We start from the raw sequence: 18,908 nt of genomic DNA, 5'->3' as shown, positions 1-18,908 counted from the left end.
GTAGAAAAAACAATAAGCATGCACAACACAGTCTGATCTTTTTTAGTTTATATCGAATTTGAAATGAAGCATGAAATGGAAACATGTGTTACATACCATATCTCTGTTGGTATGTTATTTAAAAACTTACAAACATTTCCAAGATAGAAGTTTTTGAAAGAAAAGCTCAGGAAACTAGAGAGTTATGTTTTCATTTTCATTTTAGTTTTCCTTCACTCAGTCATCTGATGAAATGTAGAATTTAGAGTGGCCAACCAATAAGAAGGTTGAGTTGTTGGATATACAGTATATCCATATGTTGTGTATGTTTGTGTGCGATCTATACAGGGTCTTCAAATGAACGTCTGTGATATAAGACAGAACAGCGCTGAGATTTCTAAACAAATACCACATTGTACAAACAGTGCTCGTTTCAGAACAGGACTGCCTGAATATTAGCCAATATCAGGATGTGAATGAATCATAAGTGTCCAACAACTTGTCCTACTGGTCACCAACCTCTGTTTGAGTAGGCTCTTGTTGTCTTCTATGGTCAGATAGTCCTCATGGTCCCTTATGAAGGTCTCATAGGCCTCTTGTTTTCCCATCGACAGCTGTGGACCTGAGAGAAACAAAGAAGAAGAATTACCATCCTAACAAGACTGTACGCTCGTCATACCACTGAAATAAATCTGCTAACTATGGGAAATAGTGTCAGGCCCTGCCATGCAGATTTGAACAGTGAGGCATGTTCCCACATCCACAGGTACTCAGCTCCAATCTGGCAGCCAGATGCGAGCTAGAGCCCCACTGATTTCGCTGACCTCCCACCTATCGCTAATTACAAAACTGGACTATTATTCAAGGTTTAGAGAGAACATAAACACAAACATAAACAGCAGTTCTGAACATGTCAGCATTACACAATGGATGCCCCCCTCCACCCAACTCTGGCATCTTACCACATGTAAGGAAACTACATAATTTTGGACATGACAATCCTACTGACTGTTACATTTTTATAGGCTAGTAATAATATTTAATGAGCATCTTTATTAAAGTGCTATACATCTGGATCAAAGAAATCAACCAAAACACAATAGTTCAGATCACAAATTGAAAAAACTTTGGCACCCTATTGGGTCAGTACTTAATAACCCCTCACCCCCAGGAGAAATCACAGCTTACAAACACTGTTTGTAACAGAGTCTTTGTATTCTGGATTTAGAAATTTTTCAGCCGCTCTTCCTGCAGATCTGTTCAGGTTCTGAGGTACTAGGCTGCCTTATACGCACAGGATGTTTAATATCTACCCACAGGCTTTCACTGATGTTCAAGTCAGTCAGTCCTGTGAGGGCCGTTCCAAATTGTTCAGCTTGCATTTCTTGAGGTAGTTCATGATGGATTTTGAGGTATGCTTTGGATCACTGCCCTGTTGTAGAAGACAACAAACACAGCTCTGGTGATTTTGGCCAAAGAGCTCAATTTTAACTTCATCTGCTCACAGCACTTGTTTCCAAGAGGACTCTGGCTTATCCAGATGTTGCTTTGCAGACATCGGACACTCACTTTTGTGATGAGGTCGCAGGTACGTTTTCTTTCTGATGTCTGATGATGACGTAACCTTTCACAGTAGAATGGCACACTATCACTCCTGTGTTAGCTGAACCTTCCAGGAGGTCTTTTGCAGTTATATGGGGGTTCTGATTTTCCTTTCTGCAGTTTCATCTGACAGTTTTAAACATCTCTTCAACATCTTGTCTTGACAATTCAGCTGAACTGTCATTTCTTTACCACAGGACCTAATGACAATGACAATGAAAATGACAGCCTTCCCCCGCTTTGTAGCATCAGTTAGCCCATGCTTGTTGGGCGTTTCCACAAGGTTTAAGGAGTCAGAGAATTGTTCAAGCTCTTAACTGTCATCCGTTTCCATTAAATCCCAATTTCCATTAAATGACATTTCCTGTCCTGTCCTGAGTCAACTAAAGCCCAATGAGTTAAAGAAGTTCTGAGGATTTTACAAATAGAAAGATTCTCAAACTTCTGCACATGCCTCCATTCATTTTTTAAGACCATAAAATAAAAGGTCAGCGGATTAACATTTGAAGAAAGGTTCAATTTAATGTGTGTTTGCTGCAGGAAACTTCCAGAATCAAAAACTCCCAACAGAGACCAAAAAAATGTATGTGGACACTGAATCATGTTTGAAAAGGGGCTCTGGGGAGATACAGAAGTTTGGATGTGCATTTACTTCCTGGAGTCAAGAAAAACAACCACAGATGCATCTGTCGTTCTACCAAAGCCTCAGTGTCTCAAGCTCCTGACAAATCCAATTCTCAGTCAAACAAGCCATTGTGGAGATAACAGAAAGTTTTGTGTTTCCAACAAACTAACATGTTCTCCTGTGTGCAAGACTGCACTGGGCTGTGTGTTACCTAATCTCATATTAGAATACAAACCAGCATTATTTTTCCTGTGCTATGGAAAACCCAAAACTTCACAAAGATGTCTGATGAATTCCAACCCTCATTAAAACGAGTGGACGCCTGTGACAAAGCTGTTCTAACAAAAGGCATACACAGGACAGTGACTCATGTGAGATTAATTGTTGGACAGTTAGGAATTTTGTTTCTTTATTTTTGGAAAGTCCTGATTGAAACCAGCAGGCACCTCACAGGCACATGTTGCAAGAGCCAACCCCAACAAATCAGTCTGAGGGTTTCTTGAGGGAACTGCACTCCGCTCGACTTTTGTGAAGAGCAACATTCCAGGAATATCTAAGAGTGACATGACATCATATTATGTTATACTAAAATAATTTGTGGGGTAATCAGATCACATGGACCTCAGGCCAACTTTCCTAATTCTTCTTTTCCGTGCTGACAAACCACAGAGGTTTTACAGGGGAGGAATGTGTCGTGAATATTGTTGCTGTTTCGACAAATTTTCGTAATGAAACACCAGCGAGGTGACGTATGAGCGCACTGTTCCATCAATTTATTAGAAGAAGACAAATGTCTAACACCAACTGTTAACTGTTTTCAGAAGGAGTTAGAACTCGTTTGCTTGATAGAAAAAGAGCAATATTTCTGGGTACATTGCATGTTCCTACTGTGGCCTCCTGGAGGGGACAGTAGTATTTGATTTACTGAGATGTCCCTATTGTCTCAGGTTTCGGGGGAAGATCACAGAAACGTGTGGAGGGGCCTGGTAGAATCATCAGCGTCTCATTACATGCCAGCAGGATTTATGTTAAGATCTAACTCTGCCTGTAAGTCTCAAGTCTCCTTTCACCCCTGGTAAAGTTAATACAAGTCGTCACCAGCCTGAATTACAACAGGAACACCTTGTACATTCATTAGACATCTTTTTACACAATCCTGGAGAGCACAGAAAGAGGACACAGTACATCTGTAAATTGTGAAAGAAGTCAATAAATTAACTTCAGAAAACCTCACAGAGGCAGCTCTCAGACTCATCGTCTGTTTGCAATTTACAGCGCACACAGTAGAAATCCAGTACTATGAGGAAATCAAAATCTTATAATGTGTGCAGACTGCTTTAACAGAGACGGTGGCAAACAGAAAGAAAAAAAAAAAAATCTCCCTAATGCTCATGTTTTATTTTGTGTTTGCGAAGCAGAAAGTCCAGCGCAGAAGGATGTGCTATGGAAAGAGTAGAGTCAATTATAGGCCATTCAGAAAGCATGAATGGTTTCCATGGAAAGGTCATCATCATTACATTTACAGTTAATCTTCAAGGGACAGCAATTACCCTCACTGTAACCATAGAGGCTGCTGGCTACGGCAGCTGAACCCTCAGATGAAACCTAAATTAAAACATACATAAACATTTAAGTGACCCGTTGAGTATGAGGAAAGGATACGTGTAGTGCATTTGTTTTGAATTAGGACAGAGTAAAGAACAATGATCTAATGCGCGTATACTTTGGTCTCCAAGTGGGTCACAGAAAATCGGCACTCCAGATGGGAAACATATGATATATAATACACGGTAGTGTACAAAGCAACTGCGTCAGTTTTGCGTTCCTAATATTGTGCTCATTCAGTGTATTTAAGAGAAATTCAACATGTAACTGAATGAAATAGCCCCTTCAAAAAAAAAAAAAAAACCTTTGACACCATAGAATTAACTGGTGCTTTAAAACAATCCCTGACACCAGATGTGCTCCAGGATTCCACACTGTGAAAGTCAGAAACACTAAAGTGTGAGAAGTGTCCTCTCTGGTCCTCTCTGGTCCTCTGGAACCGCTCAGTGTGTTCTTAAAAGCTTTTGCTTCCCAAAGTGCAGAGCCCCTCTGGACAGCATCAAGCTTTCCCTGCTGGTTAACAGCTGACGGAGCTGCAAGTGCGTTCCGCTCACGACTGTTGGTTGCAAACAGAGCAGAAAGAGACAGAAATTTCTCATGAAGTATGAGAAAATTGGACGAAACATTCCAGAGTGGACATGTAAGCGCCTGCAAAGGGGGGACTGCAGGATCTGGGAATTTGTGAGGCGGTAGCAAGTTTTCCATAACAAATTGGACACTAATATACAGCATCAATTATTTTTGGCAAAAGCACCTAATTTAGTTATTGTATAGTCTGATTTAAGAGTGAAGTCATCTGTTAACACCCTCTCAGTTCACGACTCCAAAGTTAGTGCAGCTGATTATCTTGCATTTTTCCCAAGAACTTACAGTAGGACCCAGCAACAAAACCCGGTCCACTCATAATGACTTAGTGTTTATCACTGTCATACTTGTGGAATTATTCCTGAGTAGCACTCTCTCATCTTTACACCCAGCCCCCACACAAATAACTTAACTACAATGCTGATGTGTTTGCTTTACTTTTTTTTTTAATGTGGGAAAAGAGAACAGACGAGGTTGAACAGCTCAAGCAGCCATGGCACATGTGAGCACTCTTGAGCGATTCACTCACTTTCTAGGTGAATGAGTAATGATGTGTTAAACTGGTATACTGGCAAACTTTGCAGCATTGCAATGAAGAGAAGTGTATTGGAAGCTACAGGAAAAATATCTGTTCCAGTATCAGCCTATTTCCTAATATCGGCTGAAAGGAATTGTCTTTGCTGTAGATCTAGAAACTATTACAAAGATTTGGTCAAACCTGATCTTTAATCTCTTTAAGACAAGCTTCCCTTTGGTTCCCCACGCCCCATACATGTAGATAATGACTCTACAGTTCTTCACAGATGGAACTGGTTGATTCTATTCTATTCTACTAATACATCAATGGCCTTTTGTTTTTCTTCAACCAGCTTTTTAAAAAGAGTGTAATTTCTAAATTGCATTTCTTTAGATTGCAGCTTCACATCATCACACTCCCAAAATTATGAGTTGTTTTTAAGTAGCTAACAGTTTCCTTGCTTGATACACTCTTTAATATTAATGTCACTACACAATTTAAGGACTATTATCTATCCTGTCTATCCATATGATGAACAGCTTTTAAATTTTGTGAAGAGGAGATGTGAGGATGATTTGGAAATTGATATGTTTGACCCTATTTAGAATAAAGTGTTGAATAAAAACTACTACATCACATGTTCATCATCTCTATTGGACCAAGTCTTCGAGATTACAAATAAAATCTGACATGACAAATGACTGTTATAAACTAGCACCTGCTACATTAATCCATATCCTCAGGTACTGACCCAGACTTCATATCTACTGACATGTGACATTGGCAGGAAAAAAAAAAAACCTCTGAAACCTGTTTAAAAACTATTTTGTTGAGTAAACGTCTGCATACAGTCAGCCTGGTGAAGACAGTTTGGCTGGCCACTGTCCCATCAGCCCCTCAGGAGCTGCCATTTTTCAGGACAGCTGGTTCTGAGGACAGAGATGACCAGATGGAGGTGTGAGTCAGACTGAACTGAACAGAATGGATTCTACTGCGGTGCCTATCCATTTTACTGTGAGTCCCTAGTAACACTCAGAGAGTAGTGAGATTTATCAGACGACACCTACAAGACTCATATGTGCTATAGCTTCTCACTGGAGCCCACTGTTTTTTTCCATCAGGTCAAGTTTTTTTTTTTTTTTAAATTTCTAAGCTTGTTCAAACAATAACCTCTCTCTCAATATGGGGGGGAACAGCTATAAAAATGTCATTTGAATGCAGTATTGCTGACTTTAACGGTTTTCTTGCCAAAAGTAACTTTGTATAACATTTATCCAGGGACACAATTATTACAGTCAGAGCCAGGAAGATTCTTCACAGTGACTTGTTTTTGTGAGCTTGACAGAATTGACCCGTTGTCCTCTCATGACTGATTTTGAAACAGCTGGATTATTTACATGCAATATTTCAGTGTTTGGGTTTAAGCATGAGTCTTAATCTATGTGGACTAAATTTAAGAGATCGGACCAACTCAAACACCGTAGAACATGTAGGAGAGCGGGGTTGCTGTACTAATCAATGAGTACTTGCAAAGACTGACAGCTTTATCAAATATTTATTGAGTTTTTGGTGTATGTGGTTGTAAAGCAGTAGATCCCTCACAGCCACAGGTCAACAAAGTGGAAGTGGAATAAAATAAACTAAAAACAATCACTTGTAGGGCCAGGTGAAAACAAATCCTCTGGTGGGATAAACCAGATGACTCTTCATCTGGGTCATCATATTAAATCACGTACCACTCGCAGAGACTATGCATGTGCTGCATCATTTATCAGTGACTTTACACTGTAAACCACAGCTTTATAGCCATCCATCACAGAGCTCCTCATCGTCACCTCGATGAAAGACCGATTCGCTTACTAATTCTGACTGGACCGAGTTCAAACACGTGTTTGTTTTTTTAATAGAATCTTCTCTCAGAGACCCTGTTTGCAATTACCCATTTGCTGGCCTTATTACCACACAGGGCACCATTACACAAAAATGTTGAGGAGGATGAGGGAGCTGTGGTTAGCGCAGACAGGAGTGCAGCCTCGGTTTGATGAGCTGCTGGCTCATACTACTGTGCCCGACGGCTATGACCAAGCTCGCTATAAGGGCTCAGGTTTATCATCACACTTAAGGCCCCCGCTCGACCAAAATTAAACTCGGAAAAGCCAAATAAATACTGCCGCTGGAAAGGGAGCGTATCTGAAAGCCTGATTAGCTTGACTTTGAGCAACTACCACATTACTGTTTACATCTAAACTAAGTTTGTTTCTAAAAAGGTTAAAAGTAGACTGACCATCCAAGACAAGATGCGGTCTGAAGTCTGTGCTACTTACTCTACTATCTCTGGGTCTTCATCATCCAATGACGCTGTTATCCAAACCTTTGGAAGGGATGTGCCACGGCAAAACCACAAGGAGATAACCAACCGCAACACTGCGATAACACTCAGAACTATGAACAGGTCTCTGTTTAATTAGATCATATTAGCAATTTCCATGAGTATAGTCATACTCATGTATAGTATATTTACCTACATGAGACATATATTCTTGTATTAGAGCAAAAGAAATATATAAAGAAATGAGGTGTTTAACATAGAGATGCTGCCTCTACATGGAACTAATGTTTTCTCAAGTGTAGTGAATCCAGGTTTGTTATCCCGGTCCCATCTGAAGAGTGTCTTTTGTGTTTACATTACAGCAGTCCTGGCCCCTGCTCCTTGCTTCATGTTCCAGTACGTATTATAGGTTTTAAACTCATCAGCTTTTCATCAGCAGCAAATTACAGGTTTAATATGCTGTACTGTCTAATGTTGCTTTGCTGACATGACTACACTGGGCCACTTGAATGACCTCCAAAGGAAACTCCTAAATACATGCAATCTCACTGATGACACTGTTTAGAAAGAAGCCAGCGCAGGGAGCTCTGGGATGTCAGACTGTTCGCCATGCAGTAGAATCCACAAAGCAAGGATTTGTCATACTCCACAGGCAACCTCAACAGGCACGCTGAAAATCAGCCTGACCACAATGAGCTGCCCACATTCCAATCCAGAGAGATCACTCACTGTACTCTTAGCACCTAATTCATCACAAATCCCCTGCTTCTTCCAGCTCAGAATGACTGTGACGTTTAAGAGAGTCAACATCTGTGAAAATTTGATTTCATTTAAACGGCACTTCATTAGTCCCCATGCAATGCTTTTGACTCACTCTTACTATTTAGTAGCAGTGAGCACCAACAGTGCCGTGCCGTGGACCAGTTCCATTTCTGAGGAGTATTACCTTATATTTGAAACGTACAGGTTTTCAGGTGGGAGGAAGCCCTCAACAAGAGACAGAGAGAACATGCTAACTCCACACCTGGAACCCTCTTGCTGTGAGATATCAATAAAAATGAAGGGTTTGTTCACGCGAATTACAAACGACAACTACAACAGACAAAAGATGAAATAAAACACAGCATCTGACCATTCAGTTTTATGGGAGCTGTGGTTCTGAGATATTTGTTTCTGAGCATTCTGTCACCACCACAGTACAATAAAGGTGGATGCTGTGTTTTTGTGAAACTTAGTCTGCATAGTACACATTGCTGTGGATAGCCTTCAATGGAACCTCTTTCTATTGGAAAAAAAAAAGAAATTCCTAGTTGTTTTGGGGTGGAGATGAAGTCTGATATCACAAGAGCAAGGTCAAAAAACCAAACTATCTACATTTGCTAGATTCGAGGGGTGATTGATAAGTTGGTGGCCTAAGGCAGCAAGATATGAGTCATACAGTTTTCTGTATATGATTACCTGAAATAGGAAAACTGAAAATTGCATTGGCAAGTCAGCACTGTGTGAGAAAATGGAATAGGCCTTCGTGCAGCCATCTATTACCTCGATAAGCAGGTCCTTGGCCTGATTTGACCTGATGTAGCACCCTCAGACTAATACCTCTTCCCCAAGGTGAAGAAGGAGCTCATCATTTTGACAGTGATGATGACTTCATCTCTGACATGGACCACTTTCTGGAGATCCAAGACGCTGACTTCTACAAAGAGTGGATCAGTATGCTCGACGACCTGAGAACTAAGTGTGTGAATGTAGGACGGGTCTGTGTTGGAAAATAAATGTGCTAGAGTTCTAAAATCGATTCTTTCAAACTTAGGCCACAAATGTATCAATCACCCCTTCATAAGTCTAGTTGTAAGTTTAAGGAAGTATTTTTTTTTGTGTGTCTTTAATGCTGTGCCCTCATTATATGAATATCGTTTGTAAGGTTCTATCTACACTATCTGGAAAAATCTTGAACTGAGCCATGACGATGGCAGCAAATCCTTATCCTTTAACACTGCATCTGGAGCCTTTGTAAAACTTGTTTAAATCGTGAAAATTCTAAATGTTCATAAAAACTGCTTTGTGAAGACAAGCAAAAAAAAAAAAGAATAAAGCTTCTTAAAGTACCTCTTTTCATGTACTGCATAGCTCGTCCTCCATGGGGGGCTGGGATGGTCTCTGTGCTGCCTTCCCTCAACAGTGGCATCGAGGCACTCTGAGGGCAGGCCAGGCTCTGGCCATTGCTGAGACTAGCAAGTTGAGCAGCAGCATCCTGGGCCCTTTTCTTCTCCTTCTTCAACATTTTAACAAGGATACCTGCAGGCATCGAGTTAAGGACTCATAATGTGATGCATGACGATTCTCCCATATATATACTGTTAGACTGAACTGCTATGAAAGCACAAAGTGACAGTGTAGACGAGAAGGTACAGTAGCATCCAGAGTGATTTCCTACACAGGCAACAGGCCTCGTTGTGGGCTTTTAATAATGGCAGAGTGCTGACATGTGCTCAGCGTCTGACCTTACAGGCTTGAGGAGATGTCATGGTCTGGGATGAATCAGTGGAGAGAGGAGCCAGAGAGGCTGCAGAGACCATGCCAAGATTCCACGAAATCTTCTCCCACTGATGAGGCTGTATGTGTTTGTCTACTCGAGTCCAAGTGTAGATGTGTCGGTATGTCTGGGTGCATATGTGACAGAGACAAACTGAGTGGCTACAAGAGACGGCTGTGATCCTGTTCACACTTTTACTGCCACGACACGTTTCACTTCTCCATATGCAATGTCTCTATGCATTAGGACAATTTACTATAATCGTTTCCTCTGTTCCACGTACAGTACTTTGCTTCCAACTCTACAGTAAAGTTCTGTGTTTGATCAACTGCCTCCTACTCAAACTGCTTTCAGCTGGCCTCAAGGATTTTTTTTTTTTTTTTTTTTTAGCAATAATGCAAATAGCAGAGCACAATTTCGTTCAACACTTTCAAACTTGATTATCAAATCGACGCCCGGTTGCTACGCTTCAGCACACCACTTGTAGACTTGTGCTGTCTTTTACTGTACTGTACAGCAACACACTGCTGTCTCCACCACTGCTGAGATGGGAGAAGACAGTGCTAGTGGAGGCAATTTTTTTGCAATCAGACCTAAAGAAAAACATGACCACGACATTTTGCTAAACATTGCCAAGATGGCTTTTAAGATGTCAACAAAAAGCAAGAAGTCCCAGCTTGTCCCAGGTCAGCAGGTGAAGGAGCAGAAGCTAAAGGTATTCTTCTAAGAAGTGTGCTGTGTGAAAGAAAAGTTTTGATCTTCGTATACATTACCTACATGAATAAAACATAACAGCCTCATAAAATATTCATTCAGCTCCTGCCTCCTGTTTTTCCACTATAGATGGAAGTGTGTTTGATGGCCTAATCGCAACCCATAATTTCGAGTCAACACATTAGTCTGCTCTTAAAGCATAGTTCTATCATGAGATTCGCAGACATCCAGTTGTGGCCAATGTGAAACTGCGGTGGTCAGCAGATAATTTGGGATGAATCAGAATGTCATTATTTTGGATGATGAATGGACACAGTTTTGAAGGAGCTGGAGACGTTCATTTATATTCCTGTCAGCCAATTCAAAAGGGACGTCAGAAGGAACAATAACATGAAGGAACCAAGTCTCCAATTGCAATTTCCAAGGAAACCAACCATGCAGTTTTCTCAACGCTGCCAAAATCTAAACCCGACGCAATTCCAAATGACCTATAGAAGCCAGGTTTTTACAGAAGAATATGACTGTTTCTGTGGGTCGTATGTCATTGTTTCATTCAAGTCATTACTTCAGACCGTTCATCGGGTTTTTCCATCATTGAGATCTCTGGCATCTGATATCTTCATTCATGCTGAACACTGCCATGGACTTCTAGTATATGATGAGAATTTCTCTTGGGGGTTGCATGTTAGATCTGTGGGCTGCTTCACGTGCCACGTACTCAAAATGCTGTCAGACTCAGCTCATGATGTGCGTTCAATCGCTCCCTCTCCTCTTTCTTGTCACTCTCTGTTATATTGTCCAATAAAGCAGACATCACAGCATATAAAGAAAATGTCTTTACAATTACCCCAGCTGGCAAAGGCGCAGTGGCCGTCTCAGTGGTGCCACAAATTGCTCATTGTCATACAAAAGTCATAAAGTCATACCAAAAAAAAAAAAAAAAATTTAAGGAAGAACTTTTTGTCCTCTTCTTAAAATGCTAGATTACAATCACAGTATTAGAGGAAAGTTTGAGCTGTATAGGTGCCTGAAAAGCAAAAAAACCCCAAAACCTTTGGAAATATTAGCTGGTTCCAGTAAAAAGAATCTGAACAAGTATCTCAAGAGAGGGCTGCTAGTCTCTATTTATCACTGCCTTTGCCCCTAACATGGCGACTAAGGATGTTAGCTGATCCCTGGTCTGGCTTTGCTGGTCCACTTTGGTTCAAGACTTTCCTCCAAAGAAATCAACAACGTTTGTCATTTCAGCAAACACTCAATAACAATGTAAAGTATGTTTATGCTCAGGTGTCAAAGCCCCATCTGGCTGTCATAGGAGCTGAGACTCTTGTTGGCCAGGAACAAAGGAGGAAGAAGTGCGATGCGGGGGGAGGTCGGGGTGGATGGATGGGTCAACAAAGCCTTAACCAAGAAGATGTTTTAACCCAAATCATTCTATTCCCCTAACACTAACCAAGTCCTTCTTGTGGTCCCCCAGCTCTGGCACTTCATTAGACTGAAATTGTCGGCATGTTCACATCAAACAGATCCTGACAAGGGCCAAAAGAACTGTAATCAGTGACCTCTGGCCAGCATCAGAACACCTAATATTTTACCAAAACAGATGACAGAATATATTAACACATGATCTGAGAGAAAACTGAGGGGTGAATGGTTAAAAACAACTTTGCATGATCTACTTTGTTTTCAGGAAAATATACACACTTGTTTTGGATGTAAAACAGATCAGAGTTCAGAGGCAGTTACTTGGACACTGTGTAGAGCACAGAGATCTGAAGAACGCCAGAATAAGCCAGTTGTTCTAAACAGAACAAAGACATGCCGATGAATAGACGGTTCACTACTGTCAAGCCTCTTTTTGGTATGGATTGGTTTAAAGAATTAAAGAATGGTTTAAAGAAGACATGGATATGCAATCATATAAAAATATTAGAGCGATGCTTGTCAAAACAAACAGAACTAAAAGCTTACAACAATAATCTGCTGATGCTTGGCACTCAAGTCATTATTCATGTGGTATTACAGATGCACGTGCAATGGCACCCCTTAAAGTCAGCAGTGTTTGTAAGCTCTCCTTGTTGCTCTGTCATCATGTGAGTGGTGGATGTGCCATCATCCCAGCAGAGTCATCTAAGCATTACCAGGTGCTCAAATCCCATGAAGAGTCAGCCATGCATGGGAACACACAGGGACAGTAGGCACGGATACACCCTCTGGTTTTACAGGGATCTCTCCCATAATTAACCCTGTGAGGACTCGGCGTCAGTCTGAGAACAGCGGGCCTATGGAACAGAAAGCCTCCCGGTAAAGGTTTTAGCAGTGTAGAGTTGAGGGGGGGGGGGTTGGACAGTCAAGCAGGCATGGAAAGCATGGTGATTTAGCTAGAGGATACACACTTCAGTTCTAGAAATGGGTTTGAATCTGGAGCTCTGGCTGGAAATGATGTCACCCTAAAGGGGTTGGTCAGTCCAGACTATAGTGTTACATGCTACAGACAGACCACCCTGACTGAGGGATTGACAGTTTAGGCTACTGCAACTTTATAAACAACCTTCACAGTGAAAGAACTTAAAGGCAATGTGGTCACTAGAGCATTTGCACTACTTGCCCGAAGTATGTGCTTTTAAACACGCTCTGTAGCAATTCTGGCAATTACATTCGCATCATGTGAAAACCAGTGTATGAAATTTTGAGAGGGAAAATCTACAGAGGGGGAGAGGAATTCACATACGTGGTCCAAGAAATACTACAGCGAAATATCTGCATGATAATATTCTATTTATTTTGGAGGGCTGAGGTTTTTGTGGCTAAATAATCAAGCAGACATCTCAATTTTCCGACTAATGTGCTATGATCTAATGACAAGCCACAGCGAGAGGAGCTGAGGGAAGAATAATCCCATAAAGTCATTAGAAATGTAATATTCAAATGCAAATACCATAATTATGATTAATAGTAATTATGATTAACTGCAGTCATTAGACGAAGCTCTGTCTGGATATACATGTGGGCTTTGAATACAAGGTTACTTACATTTTCTAACTTATGTTTCTAAAGAGCTGTAATCCAACCATACAATAATACAGGCAGATTTCGTTTAGGATAAATACCTTTTTGCTAATGAAGATTTTACTGTCAAGAGTAAGTGTGATTGAAGCGTGAGCCTGGATGCAGACACAAATTTAAATTTAAGTGGAAACCTACCCTACCCTTGATTTATTTTCACAGGTTTTTTTCCAGTTCAGAAAGCCAGTTCCATATGGACTGCACTCTTTGTCTCTGTAAACTCCACTGTTCGCCCTGAGGAGGGTGAACACTGCAGTCTGCTTTCCCAAAGTTTAGCTGGTCTGATCATCGATAAAAGGCTTATTCTATTCATCAGACAAGTTTGGAACTTATAAAAAAAAGTGCCGGTATTTTCATGTGGTGTAATGTGAATCACCTGCAATTATTTAACCTAATATTATGAGTACGCTAAAACATGCTGACAGAGATTTTCATGCAAATGATCTCATCATATTTTGTTGGCTGCTCCACGTCAAAGGATACTGATTTCATTATCACGCTGAGTCAGCATCTCCTTTAGTTTGGTCACCTTCGCTGCACTGTGGTGGTCGTCTTCAATTAGTTCTTCCCTCACTGTTGCTGCTGGTGACTCTTGGCCATCACTGTGCTTGTTTCCTCCACCTTGCTTGTCCAGAATCATTACCTGTACACAGAAGGTAAAAGAAAAATCGTTGATTGTGAGTTAAGAGGAAAGCTTTTTTCCCTTCTTTTGATCTATCTAAATATTTTAAAGAATTAAAGCTGGTTGTACATGCTAGTTGCTGAAAGCTGAATTCAATCAAATGATTTATTGTCTTGGATATGAAATTAAATGACGTAAAAATCCTTTTTTTACAGGTGGATTTTCTGTTGGGGAAACATCTACAGAATAAACAACCATTTAATATCCTGAATGTAAAGAAGCTGGAGAATACATTGTGGTACCATCCTGAAAAATAATGCTCTTCAAAATTCTGTGATAGTCTGTAAACATGAATCAAATCCCCCTCTTTTCCCAGTCTGCAATATAACTCCAAAATTTCAATGATTTTCCAGCTTTAAAGACAGGTGGGAAACATCTTAAAGCATTGGAGTTTTTTTTTTTCCCCACACATGGATCCAACAGAAGAGAAAGGTACAGAAGACGGGTGAGGTGGTTCCAGATGTTCTGGGGGGCATCTATGGAAGCACACTGAAGAAGAAAGTGGAGTTTAGGCTGATGTTGTACAGGTTTGAAAAGAGCTTTTCAATCTCACATCATCGTACGGGGCTAAATCACTGAGGTCACACTGCACACCTAAGGTCACGGTGCTGAAAAGATAAAACCGCAGGTGTGTACTCTGGTATCTGAACATCACCCTGAAACAAGGACAGGCAGAGCGCTGAGAGAGGAAGAGCTAGCCAGCGTTGAGAACAAAGAAGAAGGAAATCAAATTTAAACCAGATCCAAATTCCTTACAGCATCACTGGAGTGTGACTGGGGTGATGCTCAGAGGAATGTAAACTGAACAGGAGATAGAGTTTGCGGATCATAACAAACTGAAGGAGAGATAAACAGACATTCAAGTGGGATCTGGAACTGCTTCCAGTGGCTGCTCCAACTCCAACCAAACCAGAGCCCAGGAACAGTGTGAGCCCTGCCGTGTATTCCCTACACTCATTCAGCAGCAGTGGGCCGTCGGCTGCTGTTTGAGAAACGCTGAATAAAATCTATAACCAATCTGACTTTGTCCGAAAGCAAACACTTTATGATTTGGTGTTTTCTCCCCAAATTCTGCAAACGGCATGCAACTGCAAACTTTTTCAGTGAGTGGATTAAGCATATAGCCAAAAATCCAAATAATGTCCAAATAATCAGCCAGCATTTGAAAATGTATGTGACTGTCCCCATGTCCCCGAGCCCCAAAGTGACATCTTCAAACAGTTTGTTTACTCCGACCAATGCAGAGACTGCTGTCATGAAAGGTCTGGGGAAGACCTGGTTTAAATACATACATTAACAATTACACGTCAACATTACACCTTGCATCTAATTAGATGGCAAATAACATCAAAACACCAAGTGTCTAGACTGAAGTCAGGCCATGGGAAAATCAACAGCACTGGATTAAAACCGGGACTCGTTGGATCTCAAAATATTTTCACTTTCTAGCCAGAGTAAGATGTTGTAATATCTCTGAGATGTGGTCTAGACAAAAGTATCTTTTCATTGGTTGGTAATTCGTAGTATTACACATAAGATTTCTGGTTAGTTTATTCTCAGGCCTGAGGATAAGATCGCGTTAATCATCAGTTTTTTCTGAGAGGGTAAGGTGATATAAATGTATCTATGCAATCTGAACAGACAGTAACCATCTACAGTAATATTAACCAAATAAAAAAAGGAAAGGAAACTTTTAGTTAATTCAAAAGAGAAGGATCTCTCAGGAAAGGACAGTAGGGGGAGCTGTTTGGAAGACATGATTGGTCATATGGTAACAGCTGAGGAGCTGATATATGGAAGGAAACAGGGAAAGAGATCGCTTTTGACACCTCACTGATCCAATTTTCTTTATTTCTCTAACTTCTAGTTATGCACTCTTACAGTAAAGATAAAACTCAATCACTAACGGACAGAATCTTTTTCTAATGAGTTAGCATAGCAACCTAAACCGGAAATGTATTTTTCTGACACACCTATATATGCCTACATATAGAGAACAGGCACAGATGGAGAGTTACACAGGCAGACATGCACACAAATAATGTACATGAGGACACTACCTTCAGCAGGGAGAAACAGTACTGGATTTTTCTCATATCTGGCCCCAGTGACAGTGTCACGCCTGGATCAGGGTCATCCAGAAAGGCACTGACTAGCTCTTCCAACCTATACATATAGACACAGACAAAGAGACATAGAGACAAAGACACTTAATAACCTATCAGCAGCTTAAACCAATTCCACATTCCACGTTTCAGTCCTTCTCCGTCACACTCAGCACAGACTCAACAGGCACTCAAACAGTTAAGATCTATATTTGAGGAGTGCTTCTGATGTTTAAAATGTGGGTCTGGTCAAAGAAAACTATTTACTTAAATGTGTGTTCCAGCTCCACTGGGCCGGCCTGTTGATAAACTATCACTGGATGATAGTCCAAACATTGGTTCTTCACGCTCTGGAACCAGCCACTGGAAAAGACCAGGAGGCAACTGTCCAGACGGATCCAATGTAGGCACGACAGCGTGCGGTTTTTATTTTCCACTGTAACATGTTCAGCGTAGAAACACGCTAGGTTTACATGACAAAGGACTTAAAACAAACGTAGCGGTCTTGTTTCAGGCCCCTGAAAGTTTGATTTTGGAGAATGCATTTCAATGCCATGTATAATATTTTGTAAGGGAAAAATATTATCTTTCCAATGCCAGAATTTGATAGCTTCCAAGTAGTGTTTTTTCCAGGTGTGAGGCAATTTGTTATGTAGCAAATCTCGCAGACTAATACCGTAGGAAAATGCATTTAAATTGACTTCAGCCTGTATGGAAATGTATTGCTACAGCATATATATGTGTGTTTGGAAATGTGACAGCAAATAAGCCAAGATATGTGCAATCACTCAGTACTAGAGATCAGTCAAGGCATAAACCAGAGAGGAAACAGCAAGAAAACACGTCAGCATGTCCAGCAAATGTGGTCACAATAGACATCATTAAAGATTCCCTCCGTGAGTTTGACCACAAGCGGGGGGGGAATCGAGGATAATCACCCAGATAGAAAGGAAATAATAAAAAGGCGGACTGAGGGGGCCAAGGCGTGGTAAATACATCAGAACTGGATGTGCCAAGTCCTCAGTGGAACCTCTGGCCTGAACTCTGGCCCTGCTTGTCAGGGTCCCTCTGCCATTTGAGTATAAGAGAGGAAACAAGGCAGTCCTGGCTGAAGCAGAGCCCTGGGAAACTCCTTTAGATCTGGTTACGCCTCAGTGAATGAGGCTTCAACTCAGCGTCAATGCATAGCCAGCAGCATAAGTTATGTAGGTGCTTTCGGCAAAAGCCAAATACTTATAAATCATGAAATATATTTGCTCAAGAGTCTCTGGGTTCTGAGCATTACAAATGCAAACTGGAGTCCAAAAAAGGCTGCGTGCTCGCTTCCTGGGTCTGAGGCACACTTTAAACATCCTAGAAGACTCGAGGAGCCAACGCAGCACTATACACGTCTGCACTGTCCTGAGATGACTGGCTCACTGAAGTCACATCATTATACACAAAAAAAACACACACACACACAGACTGTGCACCCCATGATCCTGTGGCAAAAAGCCTGCTGCGAACCGTCTCATTTAATTCAGGACCTTATCTATTATGTGTAAATCTGGAGATAGCATCATAGGCCACAGTGTCGAGGTCATGTTCAGAGGTCGACTAAAGGGATGAGGAATCAAGGAAACAGGAGGTGACGTACTTCTGGATCTCCTCTGCAGTTAGCTGGTCATGTCTCTGCTCTCCTGTCAGCATGGCTAGCTCTTCCTTCAGAGACTCGATCTCCCTTTTCAGACGTGTTATTACCTGAAACATACACACAAAAAGCAGGGTTAGAAGTCTATTGCCATGTGCTCATTCACATGATACAAAAATACACACATTTGAACCTACGGTACAAAACAAAGACACACGCTCACACACAAGCACATGCAGAGAGAGACACTATTTTGCGGCTGCCAACTGATGAGACAATCCTTCTGAAAATGATCTTGCGGCTTATCTTGCTGATGCATTTTGAGGAAAAACTTAAGTGGTTCCAGACAACTGGATGCTTCAGTGAGAAAATGCAGGAAGCAAAACATAAAATAGCATTAAACAGCTACGGTGGCAAGAAAAGAACACATAAAGCCTTTCGCTGCTGTCTGTCCGCACGTGTTTGGTTAGAGCCTTTCACACTGAGCCAATGGTCTGGTTGCTGTTAGTAACCGCTGTCCGGGTCTGGTTACTGTATATATAAAAAGCAAAATATCTCACCAAGCCACCAAGGCACAGTTTTTTCTGTACTTAGATACCCATCTTTGCAGCAAGTAACAACCGTAAGAGCAAGAGTGTCTGATACTGTCAAAAATCATGACGAAATGAAATATGATGGAACCAGGACACTGTTTTTATAAAATGCCTGAAGCCACTTCCTCTGTAAACTGGCAGCAATAAATTCTTAATGTGTCCCCTGATACTGCTTTCAATACCTGGTGAGGACAGGATGGACCTAGACAAACATTTTGATTAAATAGAATATATGACAAAAAGATATTTGATGCATGAAAGTAGAATCCAACAAAAACAAATGTTTTCTAGCCCTGGCCTCGTTGACATAATAACCTTTGATCTTTGGACATGTGTGGTT

General features: G+C 41.1%; 1 protein-coding gene across 1 annotated transcript in view; it reads right to left on the bottom strand.

Moving 5' to 3' along the window:
* Positions 1–18,908, bottom strand: part of kif6 (kinesin family member 6) — a 47,904-nt gene that overhangs the window by 12,247 nt on the left and 16,749 nt on the right. The window contains exons 10-14 of the mRNA XM_041061028.1: positions 17,982–18,085; positions 16,301–16,406; positions 14,042–14,201; positions 9,352–9,540; positions 499–601 (exon numbers count right to left, since the gene is read on the bottom strand). Coding sequence (XP_040916962.1) covers positions 499–601; positions 9,352–9,540; positions 14,042–14,201; positions 16,301–16,406; positions 17,982–18,085 — 662 coding nt within the window. The remainder of the gene's footprint in view (positions 1–498; positions 602–9,351; positions 9,541–14,041; positions 14,202–16,300; positions 16,407–17,981; positions 18,086–18,908) is intronic.

The sequence above is a fragment of the Toxotes jaculatrix genome, chromosome 17 (assembly GCF_017976425.1).
Source record: "Toxotes jaculatrix isolate fToxJac2 chromosome 17, fToxJac2.pri, whole genome shotgun sequence".
NCBI classification, from domain to species: domain Eukaryota; kingdom Metazoa; phylum Chordata; class Actinopteri; family Toxotidae; genus Toxotes; species Toxotes jaculatrix.
The sequence above is the reverse complement of the archived record's forward strand: the minus strand, read 5'-3'. Positions and strand labels throughout refer to the sequence as shown.